The sequence below is a fragment of the Paroedura picta genome, chromosome 6, assembly GCF_049243985.1.
Source record: "Paroedura picta isolate Pp20150507F chromosome 6, Ppicta_v3.0, whole genome shotgun sequence".
In the NCBI taxonomy this organism is placed as follows: domain Eukaryota; kingdom Metazoa; phylum Chordata; class Lepidosauria; order Squamata; family Gekkonidae; genus Paroedura; species Paroedura picta.
Genome location: NC_135374.1, coordinates 58,480,862 through 58,503,349, shown reverse-complemented (window position 1 = coordinate 58,503,349; position 22,488 = coordinate 58,480,862). Strand labels below are relative to the sequence as shown.

At 41.3% G+C, this 22,488-nt stretch overlaps 1 protein-coding gene across 5 annotated transcripts in view; it reads right to left on the bottom strand.

Moving 5' to 3' along the window:
* The window catches only part of ITSN1 (intersectin 1), a 120,908-nt gene that overhangs the window by 62,868 nt on the left and 35,552 nt on the right, over positions 1-22,488 (bottom strand). For 4 of the 5 annotated variants that reach the window (XM_077342608.1, XM_077342612.1, XM_077342610.1 and 1 more), the window contains 10 exons: positions 21,552-21,652; positions 13,760-13,823; positions 11,240-11,377; positions 9,935-10,050; positions 9,249-9,511; positions 7,925-8,074; positions 7,573-7,713; positions 6,297-6,384; positions 5,666-5,805; positions 3,810-3,931 (listed from right to left, as the gene is read on the bottom strand). In XM_077342608.1, coding sequence (XP_077198723.1) covers positions 3,810-3,931; positions 5,666-5,805; positions 6,297-6,384; positions 7,573-7,713; positions 7,925-8,074; positions 9,249-9,511; positions 9,935-10,050; positions 11,240-11,377; positions 13,760-13,823; positions 21,552-21,652 — 1,323 coding nt within the window. The remainder of the gene's footprint in view (positions 1-3,809; positions 3,932-5,665; positions 5,806-6,296; positions 6,385-7,572; positions 7,714-7,924; positions 8,075-9,248; positions 9,512-9,934; positions 10,051-11,239; positions 11,378-13,759; positions 13,824-21,551; positions 21,653-22,488) is intronic. The other variant, XM_077342609.1, reaches the window with a different exon arrangement.

Sequence of the window (22,488 nt, the reverse complement as noted above, 5' to 3'; positions counted from 1 at the left end):
GCTCTGCGGGATCCAATGCCTCCTGGCACTTCTCTCAATGGCCTGGTCAGCGACTGGCATGACAGACTGCTGACTGCCATTGATGAGATAGCTCCCCGACGCCCTCTCCGGCCCCGTCTCAAGCGGGCCCCTTGGTACACCGAGGAGCTTCGCCACAAGAAATGGGAACTGAGACGGCTAGAGCGAGTTTGGAGGAAGACTCGTGACGAAGCCTCGAGAACATCTTATAGAATGCAGATGAAGGCCTATGAAATGGCAGTGAAGTCAGTGAAACGCAATTTTTACTCGGCTACCATCGCATCTGCAGACTCACTCCCGGCTCAATTGTTTAAGGTAGTTCGGTCTCTTACTGCCCTGGCTGAAGGGCAACAAAACAGTAGCAAATTGGATATCAGCTGTGAGGCATTTCCGAGTCATTTTGCAGATAAAATCTCAACACTCCGCCATGACCTCCCTCCAACCTTAGATACAGAAAGTGAACTAGAGGCCCCTTGGCCGTCTTTGGAGAAAACCCTTTGGAGAAAACCCTGAGTAACTTCAGACGACTCATGCTGACCGAAGTGGATAGGATACTAGCAACAGCGAGGCCAACCACATGCCCACTAGACCCTTGCCCATCCTGGCTCTTAAGAACAGCTGACATAAGGATAAAGGGCCCCTCTGGGAGATAATCAATCTATCTCTCACAACGGGAGAATTCCCGGAGGGATTGAAAGAGGCTGTGGTACGCCCACTGCTGAAAAAAACATCCTTAGACCCGAGAGCCCAACAACTATCGACCTGTCTCGCATTTATCGTTTCTGGGGAAGATGATAGAAAGGGCTGTTGCAAACCAACTAACAGAGCACCTGGAAGAAGCTTCAGTCCTAGACCCATCCCAGTTAGGCTTCCAGCCTGGCCATGGGGTAGAGACAGCGCTAGTCGCCCTGACGGACGACCTCCATCGGCAGTTGGACCGAGGCGAGTCAGCACTGCTGATATTACTAGACCTCTCAGGAGTGTTCGACACAGTCATTCATGAGCTTCTAGCTCGCTGCCTCATCGATGCCGGAATACAAGAGACAGCCCTCCAATGGATGATCTCCTTCCTCCGGGATCATGGACAGAGGGTTGCAATAGGAGACAAAACATCAGACCATCGTCAATTTACTTGTGGAGTCCTACAAGGAACAGTCCTCTCTCTATCCAATTCAACATCTTTATGCGCCCTCTCGCACAACTGGTACGGAGGTTTGGGCTGGGTTGTCATCAATATGCCGATGGCACCCAGCTCTTCCTCCTGATGGATGGCCGCCCTGACTCCTCCCCAGAAGCATTAGCCAGCTGCCTGGAAGCAGTGACGAGATGGCTGAAGCAGAGTCGTCTGAAGCTCAATCCTTCAAAGACGGAGGTCCTGTGGCTGGGTAGGAAGGGACCATGCGAGGAAGCGCGCCTGCCTGCCCTGGATGGAGTACATCTCTCTACGGCTGACTCCACCAGGAACCTAGGCGTGATTCTGGATGCTTCCCTTACAATGGAAGCCCAGATCACAAAGGTAGCGCGGCTGGCATTTTACCATCTCCGCCAAGCCAAACTACTAGCGCTCTACCTGGCCCCGGAACACCTAGCCACAGTGATCCATGCGACGGTCACCTCTAGACTGGACTTCTGTAACTTGCTCTACGCAGGCCTGCCCTTAGCCTTGACCTGGAAACTACAGCTGGTCCAAAACGCAGCAGCCAGGATCCTCACAGCAACACCGTGGAGGTCCCACATCCGGCCCATTCTCCACCAACTGCAGTGGTTGCCAGTTGAATTCCAGATCAGACTAAAGGTTCTGGTAATTACCTTCAAGGCCATTCGCGGTCAGGGCCCAGTGTACCTGAGGGACCGCCTCCCTGCCTATGTCCCCAAAAGAGCTCTCCGCTATACCGCCACCAACCGACGAATGGTTCCTGGCCCTAAAGAAGTCCGCCTGGTCTCGACCAGGGCCAGAGCATTCTCTGTCCTGGCCCCCACCTGGTGGAACGAGCTCCCAGAGGAGATCAGGGCCCTGACGGAGCTTAAACAGTTCTGCAGGGCCTGCAAAAAGGAGCTCTTCCGCCAGGCATTTGGTTGAGACCAGGCACAACCAACAGCGAATGAAGGGTCCCCGCTCCCCCCCCCTTCCTCCCAGAACTCCACCACAGCGCTCTGGACCTGTTGTGGTTTTGCACTGTTGCATCGTTATACTATTTTATTATACTGTTATACTGTTATATTATTCTGTTATATTGTTACGACCACTGTTATTAATTACTATATGATTTTTAACGAAGACTGTTTAATGTATTGTTGATTAGTGTAATGTAAACCGCCCTGAGCCTTCGGGGAGGGCGGTATATAAATCTAAATAAATAAATAAATAAATAAATAAATAAATAAATAAATAAATAAATAAATAAATAAATAAATAAATAAATAAATAAATAAATAATAAAAAAAAGTTTCAAAATGCCCATGCAGGAGACTTTATTTTTAAAAAACCAAAAATATTGCCATCCAAATGTTAATGGTGGATACAGCAATCCTGTAATCCAGCTTGTTTTTTAAGATACAAGGAGTCCAACATCTTAATGTTACCTAGACCAAGCCTTGCATCTTCCATCTTCAAGTATTTAAAAGGGTGCCATATAGAGGATGGAGAACAGTTGTTCTCTCTTGCCCCGGAGGGACAGACCAGAACCAATGGGATGAAATTAATTCAAAAGAAATTCCGTCTAAACATCTGGAAGAGGTCCCTGACAGTTAGAGCGCTTTCTCAGTGGAACAGGTTTCCTTGGGAGGTGGTGGGTTCTCCACCTTTGGAAATTTTTTAACAAAGGTTGGATACCCATCTGATGGAGAGGCTGATTCTGTGAAGGCTTAAGGTTACAGTGGATGAGCGATACGGTTGTGAATAACCTGCATAATGCAGGGGGTTGGACTAGATGACCCATGAGGTACCTTCCATTATTCTATGTAATCAGGTGGTTCTAGAGACTCTTTTTGGGTAAATGTGGTCAGGGCAGAAATCCCATAAAACAATTTTTTGACTGCTGTGAAAAACCATATTGAGAAATAAGAACTTCCTGTGCAATACCTCATGGAAAATGAATAGTTCTGATAGTGCTCCCAAATTCCCACCTTCCTAGCCTGATATGACTGAATATGCACTCATCACAATTACACAAAGTCCTGCTATGAACTATAACATATTCAACGACAGAATATACATGTTTATTTAAAAGCAGTTTAGCTCTTGCCCAACAAATAATTAACAAATCACACATTCTAATGCAGGGGTAGTCAAACTGCGGCCCTCCAAATGTCCATGGACTACCATTCCCATGAGCCCCTGCCAGCGAATGCTGGCAGGGGCTCATGGGAATTGTAGTCCACAGACATCTGGAGGGCCGCAGTTTGACTACCCCTGTTCTAATGTATGTTCTAGGAATGTTTATTTACTTCCAAATGGACCAGTGCTTACAGAAAAAAAGAATTTAAGCAAATTTTGAAGTGCATTCTCTCTGGAGGCACTAGGAAATTCCAGATGAGGAAAAAAATATGAACATAAATCGTAACATGAGTGGTGGGTTGAAATAGATAATTTGCCAAGACCTTTTCTACTCATAAAGACACTATCTAGAGATATATACTGATGATATGCTATTCCCCTGTAGGAATTAACAAAGTATGTTCAGTAAATCACTGGAGAGCAACTACCAGTCAAGCCCAACCATCTGATTCCGTATATGTCAGTTTTATTGTTCATAGCAATTGTGAAATAAAGTTTCTATAAATTAACTTACCTCTGACTATCTTTTTGTTTTTCCAGTTCTGTCTTTTTCTCTTGCTCCTTTTGTTTTAGCTTGTCAGCTTCTAGACTTTTCTGCTTCTGAAGCTGCTGCTTATTATGTATTTCCCTCAGCTCCTGCAATAAAGGAGTAGTCTATTACCAAATACTACACAATTTTTTATGTTATTGTTCTTGCTATTACTGTTGCACTATATTATATTTTTTTTTATGTGGAACAAATTCAATGTATTATTTACATTTTCTGTGAACCGCCCTGAGCCTCAGGGGAGGGCAGGATAAAAATATGATAAATAAATAAAATAAGTATATCTTAAATGGCTCAATTTTTCTGAAATGCAAGATACCATATTTAGTGGAACAAAATAATCTTACATCAACCATCAGACTATTCAATTTCACTGTGCTTTAGTCTATAAGGACAGTTGTATCAAACTTCTTCAAACTACCACAGGTTCATCAGATGACACATGGAGACAGATTTAAACTGGAACAGTGATTTCCACTGCCACCCCCAAGTTTCCAATATTACCACTGATTGCTCCCAATTTATTGTACTATTTATATGCCATATTTCATACCAATCACAGCAGTTCACAAAAAGCCAGTCACAGAAAATTAAAAGAAACACAATGCTACAGAACTTTCTCTCAAAATAAAATGATGGTACTATTTGCAGAATACCCACTTAAAAAGAATGATCTATTATGAAAGAGCTAATGTTCAGTAATAGGGATGGGCACAAATCTAAAAAGGGAGGTTCAGTTTGGGGCAGCCCATGAACTGAATCTCAAACAGACCAAAACAGGCCCCACCCAAACGGAACCTCTCTCCCAGTTGCAGCTGGGAGAAAGAGGGTAGGGACTGCCCTGGAAGTGTCTTCCTTTCTCCTGGCCATGGCTTATCACAGCCTGGAGTAAAGGGGCAGGGATGGGCTCAGAAGGGACCTCATTTAAGTTTTGTTTCCCACTGCCATTTAAATCTAGCAGGTGAAGGGGAGCAAATCTTAATGGTTCAATGGGGTTCAGCCATTTAAACTAAAAACTGAGCAACAGACCCCAGGCTGCTCTGAGGTTAGCATTAAATGTCAGGTTCAAAACAGCTGCACCAAACCATTCAGCCTTCCCTGAACACTGGTTCCCAAATACTTACACAGCTCAAGTTTGGCCCGAATTTTGGCTCAAAACCAAATTTTGGGCCATCCCTATTCTGTAATGCTGGAGTCACTATTGAAAAAAGGGAAGGCCTGTGCTCAGGCTGAATGGACTGCTCAATGAAAGGGCTCAGTCAGGAGGCAGTCTTGGGTGAACATTTATTTATGCTATTTAGAGTCCACATTTCAAACATGGAATCAAGGTGGATTACAGAGTGAGTCAGTAGAATCAACAAAGTGGGATATTCAATAATCAATGTATTAAGATAATAGAAGACTGGAACCATCAGAAAGAACAGGAGCATAGTATAACTATTAATGTGACACATTAATGGTACAAAAATTGATTTCCCACACTTCCATTTGTAGCCAGCTGTTGACCTTGGGCAAGACACAGTTCTCTTAGGGCTGTTCTCACAGAGCAATCATGTTAGAGCTCGCTCAGCCTCACCTACCTCACAGGGGGTCGGTTGTGGGGGGGGGGGAAAGGTGTTTGTAAGCCACTTTGGGACTCTTATTCTGTTTCTTCTGAGCTTACAGAATTGTATTTGATTGACTATGTCATCAGGACTTCTGATTTGCAGAAACAATAAATTAAAATTTGTCAATGATCTATGTCCATTCAGTAGCCAAAGATATTACTTCCTCTATCTCACAGTATTTTAGATTACTTGGATAACAGTAGTTGACATAGTTACCTTGAGCTGATTATTGAAAATATCAATCTCTTGAAGTTTTGATCTGGTTTCTTTCTCTACTTCATCTAACTTGTCACGAAGCTGCTGGCGTGCTAATTCCTTTACTTCTAAGGCTCTTTTAACTGTGAGAAGTGAATCTCCTGTAATTGAAAAACAGATATTGTATTATGCTGGGATATTCCAATCCCCGAACACTAGTTAAAATAATCCAGTTAAGGAGATGTAGCCCAAGAATTACAAAGTGAAATTCTGCCTGCAGAATTACACTTTCTGGCTTCTTCACTCCTCTACGATCTTGTGCCACTCCCCTTCCTTCTGGAACAGGATTTGATAGGGCATTGAGGAGGGACACCTGTCAAGAGACCTCCTTGCATATGCCTTCTATACACGATAAGGGACCACTGGATCCATGCCAAAGTTTTCAACACAGAGACACTTTAAGTATGAACAATGAGTTGCAGCCAACCAGCTTATTTGCTCCTGAAAAAGGAGGAAGGGCTCACATAGTTATGCTGTGGATCATGGGATCTGAATATACAAAGCCCATATTAGATGGGGGCTCTATAGGGAACAGACGGGGTGAGAATTAAAAAACTGGTTAAAATGAGCCCAATGTTTTAAATATACTTACTGTGCAAACTATTTTGTTGAACCTGTTTTAGATGATCATTAAGTAACTGTTTTTCTGGAATTAGCCTTCCAAGCATTTGCTGAGATTCCTGAGAAGGATAAGATAAGAATGGTTGCTCATCTTCTGTTTTTCCTCAGCCACAAGTTTTAGATCAATTTCAATCATACATGGAAATACTTTGGCCATTCTTCATTAACAAAATATTTAAACTACATGTGAAAGTAAATGGTAAAACTTCATACCCCACCACCTAAAAGTCTGAATACACTAAATATGGGTGAATGCTTTACAGATGTCCCCCTGGGCATAAATCATATTTCATGATCATGATATTTCTTACAGTTCCAAATTAAACCTAGGCCTAAGGACCACCCTATTTGTCTTGATATATCTAGCTATGAATAATACATGTCTAGAAGTATATTTTCCCCAGGGTCTTATCTGCACTGGGATCTTGAAGTGCATCTGGCTCCGTAAAAAATCAATCAGCACCTGTCCTTGGTCTCCAAATTAACAGGTGTTTGAGTGGGTTTCAGTGCGTCAGATGCAGTCGAGGCTGGTCTCTTAGATTTTTTGAATCAAGCCCGTGTTAGAAGTTGAGGAATGGATCGATGGAAGTCCTGACACTGCAGTCTTAGACAAAGACTGAACCGAAGCCTTTGGATCTGATGTAGATTTTGATGGGGCGGACCCCAAGAATGCCTTTTCCCATAAGGCTGCCTTTAGCTGTGAGGCCGTATTGGACCTTGCTTTCGGCATAAAATGCTGATGGTACAAATAACATTTTGCCCCTCACTCATATAGAGAAGGCAGTGGTGATGTTCTTCAGAGTATGGCATCTTGACCACACCTTAAATGCCATTTCAGCGAAGGATAATATGCAATGATGGGGCTACTAGAAACATTTCTGCTACTTGCGGTGGTGATAAAGGAACTGAGGGATGGAAGGGCACCCACACTTAGGTTTAGCCATGAAGCGCCCCCTTTGGAGCTTTTAAACTAAAAATCTTCTCTGCAGCAGGCCCGTACAGGCACAGTCCCAATGTGGGGCTGGACAGCAAGACAAACGATGAATCACAGAATCATTGAGTTGGAAAGGTCATCTAGTCCAACCCCCTGCAGAATGCAGGAAATTCACAACTACAATACATTCCACCATGATATTAACATTTCTGATAATTACCAATTCATGTTATTGTTCACTGTATGCCATTTTGCATTTTCAATGTCAGAACAGACTGGATACCTAATTATTTTAAGACTACCACACACTTACTTGTAACTGCTGTTGCAAATGTGTAATTTCTGCTATTCTGAGTTCTCTAGATTTGTTTGTGCTCTCAATTTCTTGTCTTTGGGTAGATAATCGACATCTGATATCCTGAAGTTTACCTTCCAGTTGATGCTTTTTATCATTCTTCAACAAGAAAAAAGTTATATTGGTTTACTCAGGTTTTAAATGCAATATGGCTACTAATATGCTTAGTCTAGCCTTAGTCTGTCCTGTAAACTGAAAGAAAAGATTATTATGGGAACTACTCCATTTTATAATGAACACATTTTGTGGCAATTTTGAATAATCAGTATGGTAAATGGAGCATTTAGTTTTTGCAAGGAGTTTCACTTACTAGAGCTTCCAATTCAAATTCCAAAGTTTTTTTCTTGGCTTTCAAAACAACTATATCCTCTTGTTCTTTGTTCCTTTGATTCAGGAGTTCTTGCCTGCGATTACGTTCCCACTCAAGTTGTCTTTGCCTCTCAAGTTCCCTTTTTGCAGCCTGCAGTAAAATGCATATGAAAGTAATTAATTGCCTTTTATAATGTGTCTCTCCTTGTAAACCAGTCAAACACAAAAGTAGTATTTTGGATGAACTGGATTTATGTTAACAACATACTCTTACAAGGTATTCAGATATGCCTTTCCTGCTATGCATCTGTGGTTCAAAAATTGTGAGAACATCTCTGTGCTCGTTCACCATGTGCACAGAATTATGTTTGAACTGGAAAATCCTGTGGTTAATACACCATTTTCACTATGCTAGATATAGCATATGCTAGAGATTGCAGGCGTATGTCTAAATTTACGGAGAGCCCACAACCAAATTATATATACCATCTCCTGTTATTACTATTCTAGAGCTGAAGGTATAAAAGTAGAAAAGGGTTGCAAAATAAAAAGAGAAAAGGGGACACTGTTGAGTTATAGCCTGGTGAACAAAGATTTGGGCAATGTTAAAGCAGCCTGTTGTGCTTTACAACACTTTATCTAATACATTTATTCTAAATTCATACATTATATCTTTGAAACGAAAGAAAAGTCAGGTCAGATAAAGAACAGTCATCTTAAGAGGAAACCAAACTGCTCTCTACTGATTTATTTTAAAATGTATTGCTTAAAGAGACTCTGAAAGTACTCTATAGCTAGATTATCACAGTAAAAATTACAATATGTTAATCAAGCAAAACCAATCTACAAAGCTACATTTTAGAACTCCACATCTACAAGCAACCCTAGAGGGCCTCTCTGAAGAATAAGCACACAGCAAAAAAAAAACAAAAGTCTTCCTTTAATTCGGACTCCTTGGATATTTTTTAAAGTAACCAGGGATCTGTTCAAGAGCACACTGTCCTTCAGAGAATCTGTCACAAGCCACACAAACCTTTAAAGGTCAATACGCATTACATTCACAAAAAAATAAACAGGGAAAGAGAATAATTCAGTAGCTGCCAAGACATAAATATGAAAGTACTTGGTTCAATGTAGAGCCAAATTTCACGTGAATATATCTCATCTTCAAGTGAGAAAACCTTGCATGGAAGTTATATAATTTCTTCCTGTCACAATTTACTAAGGAATAGGTATCCTCTTGTATATTAAAAATTAGCACATCAATATATGCTTTTCAAAATTTATTTTTAGACAAGGTATTTCTTTTGAAACTGTTCTTTTACCTCACGCCTTTCTATTTCTTTCCTCCTTTCTTCTTCCCTTTGACGTTCCAACTCACGTTGCTTTTCTAGCTGCTTCTCTAACTCCAGCTGTCTTTTCCGCTCTTGTTCCTGTCGTTCACGTTCCTTCCGTTCCTGCTCTGCCCTTTCTAACTGTGCAAGGCGCTCTTGCTCTTTTCTTTGCTGTTCTAAAAGGGCTTGCCTTCTCTTTTCAAGCTCCAGATTGCCTCGTTCAAAGTTCTCACGTTTTTTATCCTCAAATGTAACTTAAAGAAAAAGAAAGTTACACAGATATGGTATATAACTGGAACATAATTTATTTCAGAATTCTTAGGAATGAGCATTCTATGTTTTAATACCAAAGATACTTAAGAGTTTCATAATTTTCTATTTGCCCACAGTGTGCCCTCATGATGACCACTGTAAAGTATGGAGACACAATTGGACAGTTACCGATCTAAGAACAAGTCCTTGGTCATGTCTTCATGGTATGCTTTCCCTCCTTTAGGATGTGGACTTTTCCTACCTGAGCAATCAAATCAACAGTGCTTCTACAATGTTCCCCCAGGTATGCTCAGGGCAGATGCAATTCACCAAAATCTTTCACATAACCACAAACCCTTCTGCTGTTAGACCCAACCTCTCCCCACCCTCCACTATAGCTCTTACTCATTTAAACATTAACTCACCAGGCAATTTCTTTTCCAGATGCTGCTGATCTTCTTCTAATACTGGTTCTTCTGGTAACCTTTGGTCTACAGACACTGAACTTGTGACAGATACCCCACTGCCAGAACGAACTCTTCTGCCAATAAAAACAGGTTATAACTTCAAAATATGCATCTGTGTACAATTTTACCATAGAATTAGCTACTGTAAGACCATTTACGCACTGGAGGTTTCATGCGGGGCTGCAAGCTGGAGTTTTAGTCATGGCAGGTTGCCCCACCTCCTCCTGTATCCACATGGGGGAGCATTTGACCCAGTGCACCTCTTCTGCCCCCGATCTGTGCTCCTGCATGGGATCTGGAGCAGTGATGTTCCCAGTGCATAAACGGTCTAAGTCTAGCATAGGTTACTAATTTCCTGATGGATATTTATGCTGCTTATGCTGTCCCGGAGTTTGTTTATTAATGTTATTTTAATTGTAAGCTGCCTTGAGCAAAGTTTTGATGAGTTTCAAGACTGTTATGCTGTGATGAAGCTTATTCTCAGAAACACTATGGGTCAGTTCATAAATGCATTTAACACATCTTGATTTCTTATAAAGTGATTAGCACACAAATATGAGAACTAAACCCACTTAAATGCAAAGCATTCAAGAGGATGGAAACTTACAGCCTTGAGATGGTTCATTCATACATGCCACCTATGATGTGACTTTGCAGCAACTGAAAAGTCATATTCACAACTTACAACAGATGTAGGAGACATTTTTATTGTAGAGCAGCTCTAGGCAGACTGAATTCTTGTGAACTTTCCATGTGTACAACAGCAAAGTTCACAAACAACTCAAAACCAACTGTGGATAGCTGCTTGCCTCTCATTCCCTTTGTCCTTGACAAACTGGTCATCTGAAACATTTGTTATGAGATCACATTTCTGTGCTCTACCTCTCAACCATAAAAGCATTTGTCAAGCCACTATAACTTGCAATTTGAAATTCTAAATAATGATTCAGACAATCAGTTGACTGTGAACAAAAGATAAACAGTCTGCCACAAGCACATCTGTGTGAAATGGTCTCATGAAAAATTTAATTCAGCCACCTTCAATTCCCTCCTGCAAAAAAACCCGATTAACCTGAACTTCCAGAAAGAACAGAATATTGAGGATCAGTTGCAATAGATGAACCAAGAAAAACCATCTCCCCACATTATAAACTAAATCCTTTTAATGGAATTCCTCATAAAATAAAAGGTTGCTACATGTACTGCCTGCTAGTTTACTAACTAAACATGTCAGAATTAAATTCACTGTTGCAGTCGTTTTACCTAAATGAGGGAGGAATATATTCTGGAGACAACACGGGTGGCAGTGGCTGGCCTGACATAGCCATGTCAATTAAGTGCATAGCTAAAATGAATTCTTCGGCAGTCAATTTTCCATCCTGGTCAATGTCTGAAAGATTCCTGTTGAAATAAATTATATTTTTTGTCTTTTGTACCCCAAGAGTCGGAAGAAAACATATCTATATGCCTCCTCTGTGATCAGCAGGGAGTTGCCCCATTTGAGATACCCTTAACACCCATGTTTTGAGGAAACAACTGCTCTTACCTATGGCTCAGAGCAAGAAACAAAATGTAAAATGCACACATATACAGATGATATAAAATATATAAGATTTCTACAAAATTAGAATTACGAATAATTTAAAATAACTGGTGCTTATTCCATCTGAAACATCTATTTCTAAGCTACAGAGAATAGTGATGGGATATAAATGGGTGAGTTTGAACAGGGAGGCCAGCAGATATTAGCAGTAATCCCCAATCTCAACCATGCAACATTAAAATTATCTTATTTTCCTCATTCTCAGGTCCATTTTGTGAGGGTTTTTTTTTAAGGGGAATATGCTGCCAGTAGATATATTATTCACCCACGTGAAATAAAAGTTAAGGGATACACTAGAAAATTTTGAATGGGAGCTAAACATGTCCTATAACCTTGCTTCTTGAAGGAACCCCATTTCCTTTTGTCACTGCCTAACAATCTTTATGTAGGTTGTACCTGATCACAACACAAGAAAAAAAAATATAATCAGAGTTAAACTTTTGAGAAGATGGTTTACACACTGGAATTTATTGAGCTCTCCAAATTCTAGGCTTATGTTCCCAATAGAAGTTCTTCATAATGTGAGAAAAAATCATTATGTTAACATGATAAATGCTCAGAGAAAAATCAAGCGCTGTCAAGATATCAGAGATGATGGAATAAACATACAATGGGTGCTATATTATCAGTTTCAAGACTAAAGAAGATTATCAACACAGAAGGCAGAGGTTTAAGATTATAAAACAAAAAGCATTTATTACGATGGATATACAAATTATTACTCTAGCTAGAAACAAAAGAAGAACAAGTGAAAAAATGTATGATCTAATGAATATAAAACTTTAGAAAATAGATATCTATGAATTAATGGGAATGGTTATAAGGAAAAAATCCAGTTTCAAGCCAGACAGACGTTAAGAGAAAATTGCAGAGTCGTAACGTTTTAAAGGTTTTACAGTTAAAAATCTTATTTCTATTGCGTGAAATCTTATAAAGTTCATGATGCTTTCTTGTAGTGTACCACAAATCTTTCATTGTAAACCACCCTTAGCCTCAAGGGAGGGCAGTATATAAATGTAATACATTAAAAAAAATAATAAAATAAAAATAGAGAGAGATGGTATACAATGCCAAGGGATATTGAGAAACCAGACAGCTATGAAGGATAGTGCTGGAAATGTAAAGACATGGATGGAACTTTTTAATATGTGATGGACTTGCAAAAAAGCAAAAATATACTGGAAAATTTAATATATTCTGCATTTTCCCATGTATTACCATATAATAAATTTTAAATTCCAAGTGGAAGCTAAGAATATGCTATTAGATATACTGCCTACTAAGTTACCAATCATTTTGGAAGAGATTTTTAAATACACTGTGACAGTAGCTAGTATGTAGCAAAATAGAAACTAGCCATCTGTCCACACTTAAAAGAATGGGAAAATAAACTCTTTAAATACGCAATAACGGCAACATTAACAACTTATCTGAGAAACAGATTGATTAGGAAATTTGAGGAGAGATTGAGTGTGTATTATGCAAGCAGGAAATAAATTTAGGAGAAATAGTTCAAAATTGTATATAAATGTATTGCAATGTAAAAGCACAATGAATATAAGTTTTAAATGTAACATCTTGAATACAAATGTATAAAGAAATGCATCCTGAGCTGAAACATCTTTTGTTTGCTTATACTTTTTATGAGCTATATAACAGAGCTTTTTTGTTACTCAGATATAATAAGTCTGCAGAAATGGCAAAAATACATAGTAATGATGAAACCAATAATGTAGTTGCAAAACAGATTAGTTATGAAATTTAAAATCTTAAATATAAATATACCATAACAGAGTTAAATATCCTTGCATTTTATAGGCAGTGTCTTAAAACGTATAATGAAGGTGGTAGAAATATTCTCGGTTTTATATACTCTGTTATATATAATTATCACTACTACACACAATCACATTACACAATCTCTCTTTTCCTTTCTGTATTCCCTTTATATGATCACAGGGACTGATGTGGGACTGTGGTGTGGGAAAGAAGTTCCTCAAGAGAATTCCCATCCACAAGCACTTTCTGTTAATGGTTGGATGAATACAACCCAACAGGGGACACTTTGGAGTGCACAATGAGTTTTGTAGGGGGAAAAAGACAAGTGAGAAAATTAACAATGAATTAAAGAATGTGGAGGAGAAAGCCACTTCAATTATGTATTATAAGAAACATTTTACCAAATTGTAGCCAACTGCGTTTGTGGTAAGCTTGATTGCATAAGGATAGTTCTTGCTTGTGGACCTAATGAATTAGAAGCATTGAAACATATGACATACCACACAGATTCAGTTTTTAGTATACAACTTTCAAAACAACCACAAGGGATAAGGCTCAAATTACTTTTCAGTAAAACAGTTCTTTAGAGGCACTCAGGTTTCAAGAGAAGCAGCTATTACATTCTTTCCCTCTATTCATTTTGAACACTGTCAACCTATTGTTATGGAGATGTCTAAATTAATGAGTGCAGACTTATACAGCTTTAGTTTTCATAGCTATATGTGGTCTTACTTTAGATATAAAAATGTGATCTGTGCCTGCGCACACTTACATGAGAAAGCATTCTTCATAAATATGTCTATTATGCAAGTATGCTGTAATTATCTATATATCACATGCACTTAGTGCCAACATACAATTTGTCTGCCATATAATTTATAGTCTGCCTTTCTCTCTGTGACTCAAGGTGGATTGAATATGTCACTACAATCAATAGGATAAGGAGGCATCTAATCAATAGTGTAATAGAATTGAACTGCAGAAATCTGAAACGGGCATAAATATTAAGCATTATTAAACAATGTAAGAAATGGGATTAAGTAAGTAGAAATATAATCCAGTGAGAAAAAGATAAAAACATATAGCAACAGATAATTCATATTAGTAGTAATGCCTAAAATTCTGTTCCCTCAACTGAAATGTGTTTCTGAATCATTCTGCTGTAATGCAGCCTTATTCTTACCACAGTTCCTCTATATATTTGTGAAATGGCCATCTGGGCGGTTCTGTCCAGGACACAGGAACCTGCTGTCCGGCCTGCACTTCCTCTCCAACGGGCCAATCTGGACGCGCCTGGCCCCTGGAGCGCCTGCCTCCTTGAGCCACTTGCTCAGCCTTGTCATCAGAAGCTTCCTGGCCGGCAAGGAGGGCACATCCACGGCTCGCAGATTCCTGTGCCTGCAAGTGCCGCGGGGGGCCTTTTCCTAGCCGCTTACCCCATGAAGGACTCTCACCGCATTGCAGATACAGCAATAGGCCTTTGCAGGCCGAGCAGCTCCTACTGGGAATGCCAGCCCAGAGGGGACAGGGGGCTTTCCCTCGCTGCTCGCCCCACGAAGACTTATCGCTGCATGGCAAGAAGTCTTTGTGGGGCAAGTGGCTCCTCCCAGAGATGCCGGCCTGCCGGGGTGGGCCTTTCCGTGGCCCCTTGGGCAAGCTGGTGGTGGAGGCTGCAGGAAGCCCTTTCCAAGTCCCATTAAAATGGGCTTTCCTACTAATGTCCTATATAAAAATGCTCTTCTGCAGAGTTTGCCAAAAGCTAAAACTGTGGACACCTTCTTGACGTCTTCAGGCAGGCCACTGCATAGGGTGAGGGCTACTTCCAAAAATGCACATGTACGGGCATTTGTTGATCTTGCCCATTTGCAGGATGGCAGCTATAGGAGGCCCTACTGAGATGAATGAAGTTTTCATGGTTGGTCCTAGGAGGAGAAACATTCTTGTAGATATGAGGGTCTTTTGTATGACTATTACCTTGAATGGAACCTATTAACTAATGGGCAGCCAATTCATGAGCTCTTGATTATGACAGCAAGGATCAGCTGAATCTAATCAAGAGTGACCCTTTGACTCAGGCATATAAAGAAATAAACTGATGCAAAACACATTCCCAATATATATTTCTCTCTCCAAACATTTCCACGTGTTAGCATGATCTACTGTATCAAAGGCATCAAATAAATCCAGTAGAAGCATAAAGTTGGAAGGGACCATACAAGTCATCTAGTCCAAACCGATGCTCAATGCAGGATCAGGCTAAAGCAACAAAGAGGAATGGCCTTTGTTGATATTTAAATTAACAGCTAAATTCACCAGGACCATTTCTGTCCCAAAGTCTGGCCTGCAGACTAAAAAGGATAGAGAGCATGCGGGTTATTCAAAGAGACTAGGACTAAAGCCCATTTTAAATCAAAATAAAATGGGTGCTAGGCCGGCGGCCCTGGGGAAGCCATCGCAGGGGAAGGCTTCCCGGGGGGGGGCGGGAGGAGATGGGCCCTCGGAGGGCAGAGAATTGCCAGGGCTTCTCCCGGCCGCAGCTCCTGCGGCTGGGAGAAGGCTGACAGCCACCGACCAGAGACCGGACAGTAGATGGTCGCAGGAGTGGCCTCGGTGCGTCCAAGACACGGCGAGGGCGCGGCGGCGGATGGCAGAAAGGCCCCCACCCGAGGGCGGACCATGGTCGGCGCTTCTCCCGGTCGCAGGAGCGGCCCCGCCATGTCGATGACGCGGCGCGGCCGCTCCTGCAGCCGGGAGAAGGCAGAGAGGGCCCCAACCCCCCCCGGAGCATGGCCGGGGCTTCTGCTGGACGCAGGAGCGGCCTCACGGCGTCTACGACATGGCGAGGCAGCTCCTGCGGCCGGTAGAAATTGGGAAGGCCCTGACCCGAGGCAGGACCATGTGCGGCGGTTCTCTTGGCCTGGCCGCAATCGGCCACTCACTTCCCCCTCCCCTCCCTGGAAGAGACGGCAACTAATGACGGGCGCGGCTGGCTGCTCCAGTCCGGCAGGCGCGATGCCGGTGAGGACGCTGCGCAGCCTGCTGGAGAGCCGCAAGAGCAGGCGGGCTGAAGAGCTGTGGGCGGCTCTGAGCGGCGAGGAGGAGGCCGAGGAGGGGGAGGCGGCGAGCGGCGGGTTTTCATGGTGGGCGAAGTGGGGACGACGGGGGGAGGCAGCGGCAGGGCCGCGTTCCGAGGGGAGGCCGAGCGGAGGCCGCTCCCGCGGCCAAGAGAAGACAGAGTGGGCCCCAACTCTGCCAGACCAACCTAGTTTCCTTTTTTGACCAAGTAACAGGTTTGCTGGATCGGGGAAATTCGGTTGATGTCATTTACTTGGATTTTAGTAAAGCTTTTGACAAGGTTCCCCATGATGTTCTGATGGATGAGTTGAAGGACTGCAATCTGGATTTTCAGATAGTTAGGTGGATAGGGAATTGGTTAGAGAACCGCACTCAAAGAGTTGTTGTCAATGGTGTTTCATCAGACTGGAGAGAGGTGAGTAGCGGGGTACCTCAGGGCTCGGTGCTCGGCCCGGTACTTTTTTTTTTTTTTTTTCTGCTGATCTGTAACTTTATTTTTTTTTATAATAAATTTATTGTTTATTATTATATAAAGCATTTACAGAGAAGTTGTATTGAGAAAGCGACCAGTTGATATGGTTTGCCATCTCTTTTAACATAGATATTTAGTTCTCATCACATATTATTCCTAGTCTAGAAGTTTTTACCACATTTTTTAGCCAAGTGATTATTAATACATATGAGATCTGTTATAGGAGTACATTCTGTTATTATCTTAAATGATATTAGGTCAGTCTCCTTCATAAGTTGGCACTAACCCAAGAATTACTACTGTTGTCTTGTTAATGCCTATAAAATATAGTTTGTCAATCTCTTTTGGCATACATATTAACATACATATTCAATTCCCAGCGCATATTAATCCTGATCTAGGGGTTATTACCATCTTTCTTAACAAAGTAGTTGTTGTTACATAGGAAGGTATAATCTATTATAAGGATATATTCTATTATTGTCTTAAGTGATATAAAGTCAGTTCCCTTCATATATTAGACCTGTCCTAAAGGTTGCTACTGCTTTTTTTTTTTTTCTCACAAGAAGCCAGGAGAATACTCCATTGTTCAGCTCATCTTTCAGGTGGTCGCAGAAAATGAAATTGTATTTTTTTTCCATAGTAGAGTGTTTCTGATTGTCCTTCTGTCAGGGCCAGAGAAGTCTCTTGCTTGATTCTTGCTTGTAGTCGCCTTTGGGGGGGCTCTGAGTCCTTTGTCAATCTGGATCTCTTCCTCTGATCGCACAGAAATTTCTCCTGATAGCTTCCTAGTTGTTGTCGCTTTTGAGTAGACTCTTTTTATTTTGCTGATCCAAGTCATTTCCTGCTCTGAATAGACTTCCAGGTTTTTGGTACTTTCCTTCCATGAATCTGTTTTCCCGGGTTCTTTAAAGATACTTTGGGTTTTTACATCTCTGGCACTCTCTCCCTCCTGAAGTTTCACTTGATTTACTGTTAGCTGAGCTGCGTCATCAGCTGGTCTCTCCGGATCTTGGGCTCCATCCAAAAACTCCCCCTTAGTCCCACGAATTTCCTTTTCCAGCTTATTGACTGCTTTCAGTATCTCTGAGTTTCCTTTGCATAACAAATGGAAAAGCTGTGTCTTTGTTAATTCTTCCATAGTTCTAGGCAGTCACAAACTATAAACAGAAAGTCTCGTGAGGTCTCGCGGGAGCACGAGCGATCCCAAATTATCAGTTTGTCGATCTCCGTATCAAGTCAAATTCTCCCACTGAACGTTCACCCATAAATCTTCAAAGCACTCTCTTTGTTTGGTTAATGGGTGTAATTAGCTGGGAGTCTCTCACTCGGGGAAAGAAGGAATTCGCTTGTAAATTGTTTGAGGGGGGGGAGGGAAGAGCTTGTGAGAGGAGAGAGAGAAAAGCCAGAAAGCTTTCAATTCTTACTGTTGTAGGTTCCAGCTTCTGTCAGCTTCTGCTCCTATCGATCTGGTAAATGATGGTCTGGGAAGAATGTGAGGTCGGCTGGTCGTTTCAAGCTTGTAAAGTTGTTTGCGACAAAGACGCCATCTTGACCTTGAGCTCAAGCCGCTATTAATCCAGGGAGGTCTTGCTTCTCCCTACGGATCTGTAGGACCCTCAGGTCACCGTTCCCGGTTCCTGGGGCGACCGGTGAGCAGATTTGCGTATCTGTTCAGGTCAGCCAGGTGCATAAGCCCCTGACCCTCGGCATGGCTTAAGAGCTGAACTAAAGTCCAGCTTTCTTATGGCGCCATCTTGAGGTCTCCTCAGCCCGGTACTTTTTAACATATTTATTAATGATCTAGATGAGGGGGTGGAGGGACTACTCATCAAGTTTGCAGATGACACCAAATTGGGAGGACTGGCAAATACTCCGGAAGATAGAGACAGAGTTCAACGAGATCTGAACACAATGGAAAAATGGGCAAATGAGAACAAGATGCAATTTAATAAAGATAAGTGTAAAGTTCTGCATCTGGGTCAGAAAAATGAAAAGCATGCCTACTGGTTGGGGGATACGCTTCTAGGTAGCACTGTGTGTGAACGAGACCTTGGGGTACTTGTGGACTGTAAACTAAACATGAGCAGGCAGTGTGATGCTGCAGTAAAAAAGGCAAATGCCATTTTGGGCTGAATCAACAGGGGCATCACAACAAAATCACAAGATGTCATAGTCCCATTGTATACGGCACTGGTCAGACCACACCTGGAGTACTGTGTGCAGTTCTGGAGGCTTCACTTCAAGAAGGACATAGATAAAATTGAAAGGGTACAGAGGAGAGCGACGAAGATGATCTGGGGCCAGGGGACCAAGCCCTGTGAGGAGAGGTTGAGGGACTTGTGAATGTTCAGCCTGGAGAAGAGGAGGTTGAGAGGGGACATGATAGCCCTCTTTAAGTATTTGAAAGGTTGTCACTTGGAGGAGGGCAGGATGCTGTTTCTGCTGGCTGCAGAGGAGAGGACACGCAGTAATGGGTTTAAACTTCAAGTACAATGATATAGGCTAGATATCAGGAAAACGTTTTTCACAGTCAGAGTAGTTCAGCAGTGGAATAGGCTGCCTAAGGAGGTGGTGAGCTCCCCCTCACTGGAAGTCTTCAAGCAAAGGTTGGATACACACTTTTCTTGGATGCTCTAGGATGCTTAGGGCTAATCCTGCGTTGAGCAGGGGGTTGGACTAGATGGCCTGTATGGCCCCTTCCAACTCTATGATTCTATGATTCTAACTCACCGGGGTCGATGGCTGTGGCTTCTCCCGGCCACTCCAGTGGCCGGGAGAAGTAGGAGGAGGAGCAGGCCGGCTGGAGGACTGTCGGCGCAGTCTACCAGACTGCACTGAGTCGCTGGCCGGCTGAAGCAGCCAATGGGGAGCTGCTGGCCCTGGATGGACACTCGGAGGAGCCAATCAGGAGCCGCTTTTCAGGATTGCTGTTTCAATCATCTTGCCCAAGAAGGGCTGATAATTGGTCACACTTCTGGTTATTTTGGGTTTTTTTTTACAACAGGAGATGAATTACTGCCTCTCCATGGCCAAGAAAAAGTGCCATCAGTGACTGATTTATGATAAGACATATTTATGAGCTCTGCATATAATTTCAGTTACCAGGATAGACAAGGGTTCACAGCAAAAGCAGAAGTCTTCACATTGCCCAGGACCCTGTCAACATCCATCGTAATAACTGGGTCAAATTGACCCCTCCCCCTCAAAAACAGATGTGAATCAGCCACAGACAATAATTGCCCTAAGCCACAACTTCTTTAGATGATTATGGAATCAAAGTATACTAGAAAAGTATACTAGATCAAATGTGATCTGCTGACAGAACTACAGTGAGTAAGGGTATAAAAGTTCTCCTCTTAAAGATAATGCAAGGACAAGGCAAACAAGAAGTGTTCAATTTGTATCTCTCACCTTCAAACAATCAATGGGGATTTGGAACTTTGCCTAGGCTTTTCTGGCAAGAGACTTCTAACACAAAAACTTATCCTGTGCACCAGTTTATTTTTTTAATGGCTACCCATTTTGCTCTGAATTTATGATAGTCTTATAAGTATCTAGCAATGAGTTGAATGAAAAGGGAAGTCAACTGCCATGCCTGCTTTCCCATGAATTAGACAGTTCCGTGATCTTTCTATAATAGTATGATGCCCTCAAACTGACTGCCTTGGAGCATAAGCACTCTATGGTATTGCGGGGGCTGGGGGGGGAGGCTGTTCTATGTTGCTGCATTTTCTTCACACTGATCTGATCTGCATACTACAAGTTCCTAAATGCAGCTGGCTCTAAGCCAGGCTTTCGGGAAACCCTGGGGTTTCTTGACAGCTCTGAAAGGGTTTCTCAAATGGCTGGGTAGTAATTAATTAATTTCAATATATATATTTATATTTGCTAAATGTACTATATATATATGTATGTATGTATGTATGTATGTATGTATGTATGTATGTATGTATGTGTATATATATATGTATGTATATATATGTATATATATGTATATATATGTATATATATGTGTGTGTGTGTGTGTGTGTGTGTGTGTGTGTGTGTGTGTGTATATATATATATATATATATATATAATTTGTTAAAAAGTTACTCATGATATGACCATATATGGTCATGTTGATCCACTCCCCCACCCCAAATGCATTTGTAAGAACTTTTCAGTATGCATTATTATCACTCTCAGTAATTCCCATAATACACCGAAGCCTCAGGGCAGCTCACAGCAGTTTACAATTTAAGGGTTAATATACCTCTGGCATATAAAACCAATAATTTATATTTAAAAACAATCTAAAAGTTCACTGCAATTTCTCTATCAGAGAGAAAGGGGAACGAAACGCTTTGTTAGTACATTCATCAAGAGCATATTCAGCCGTTTTCAACTGTGTTTCAATTTCAATTCTGTTGTTTCCAAACTTGCAAATGGATCCTAGTTTCATTATTTCTATAGTACCAGGGCAAGTGTATGTGATAAGAAATCAGTGACTACTGAGAGCAGCCTAATAAGTAGATGGCAAAGCTCAAGACTTTAAAGCATGTATTTCATCCTCTTAACCATGACATTAAAACAATATCTACCATCTTTATTTCAGGGTCTACAATGCTAAAAATAATTATTTAAAAAAATAATTTAAATACCTGTTAAGTGTCCACTCATTGTTTTATCATGGCTATTGAATAGCTGCCTATATTTCAATCTTGATGATTGTGGAACAGCCCATTCTGCTGCAGGAGATGTACTAGAATTATTTTAAAAACAGGCAATTATACATACTTATAATCAAAACACAATAAATATGGTTTAAAAATTCTATCAGCTTCTGAATTGCTCTTATTTACCATTGAACATTATTAAATAAACCTGTCAGAAGCAGCATGCTTTTCTCATGTGTCTACTAAAATAAGGTGACCAGATTGTCCCACTTTTGGAGGGAAATCTGGGGGTACCTGGCAAATTGTACTTATGTTGAAATTAAAAAATATATATTACAATACTATTTTTGCATTCTATGAAACTTTTTGTTGCTCCATATAGACCAAATTTTTAATCAAGAACCGCCCGGTCAATGGTGTCCCACTTTACCAATGTAAAAATCTAGTCACCATAATCTAAAAGGCTCTTATGCTCTTTTTGTGCTGATGTCTCCATAAACATGCACATGTAGTGCACACTCCATACAGCCTTCAAATTTGTCCCTTTTTTCCTGTGCCCCATTTTTCTTTATTTTAATCCATTCCAAACTGTGTTTTTGATGTATCGCTCTATTTTGTAATATCAGAAAATAAAAAATAGCACAATTGGTAATTCAGTTACCTCTAAAAATAATAATTACTATCAAAAATAATACAAACAGCTATAATACCAACCAGAAGCACTTACAGCTACAAAGCATGGCTAAATAATAAGACAACACCTATACAATATGTAAAAATGTTGACAGGCAGGCCTTATGTTGCATTCCAGAATGAGGTACAACTCAGCCTCTCTTGTATCTCAGAGAAAGGTCAGTGAATCCAGGCATCATGCCAATCATAGTTAACTCCAAAGGGCCACAAAATGTGCTCAACAGATTGT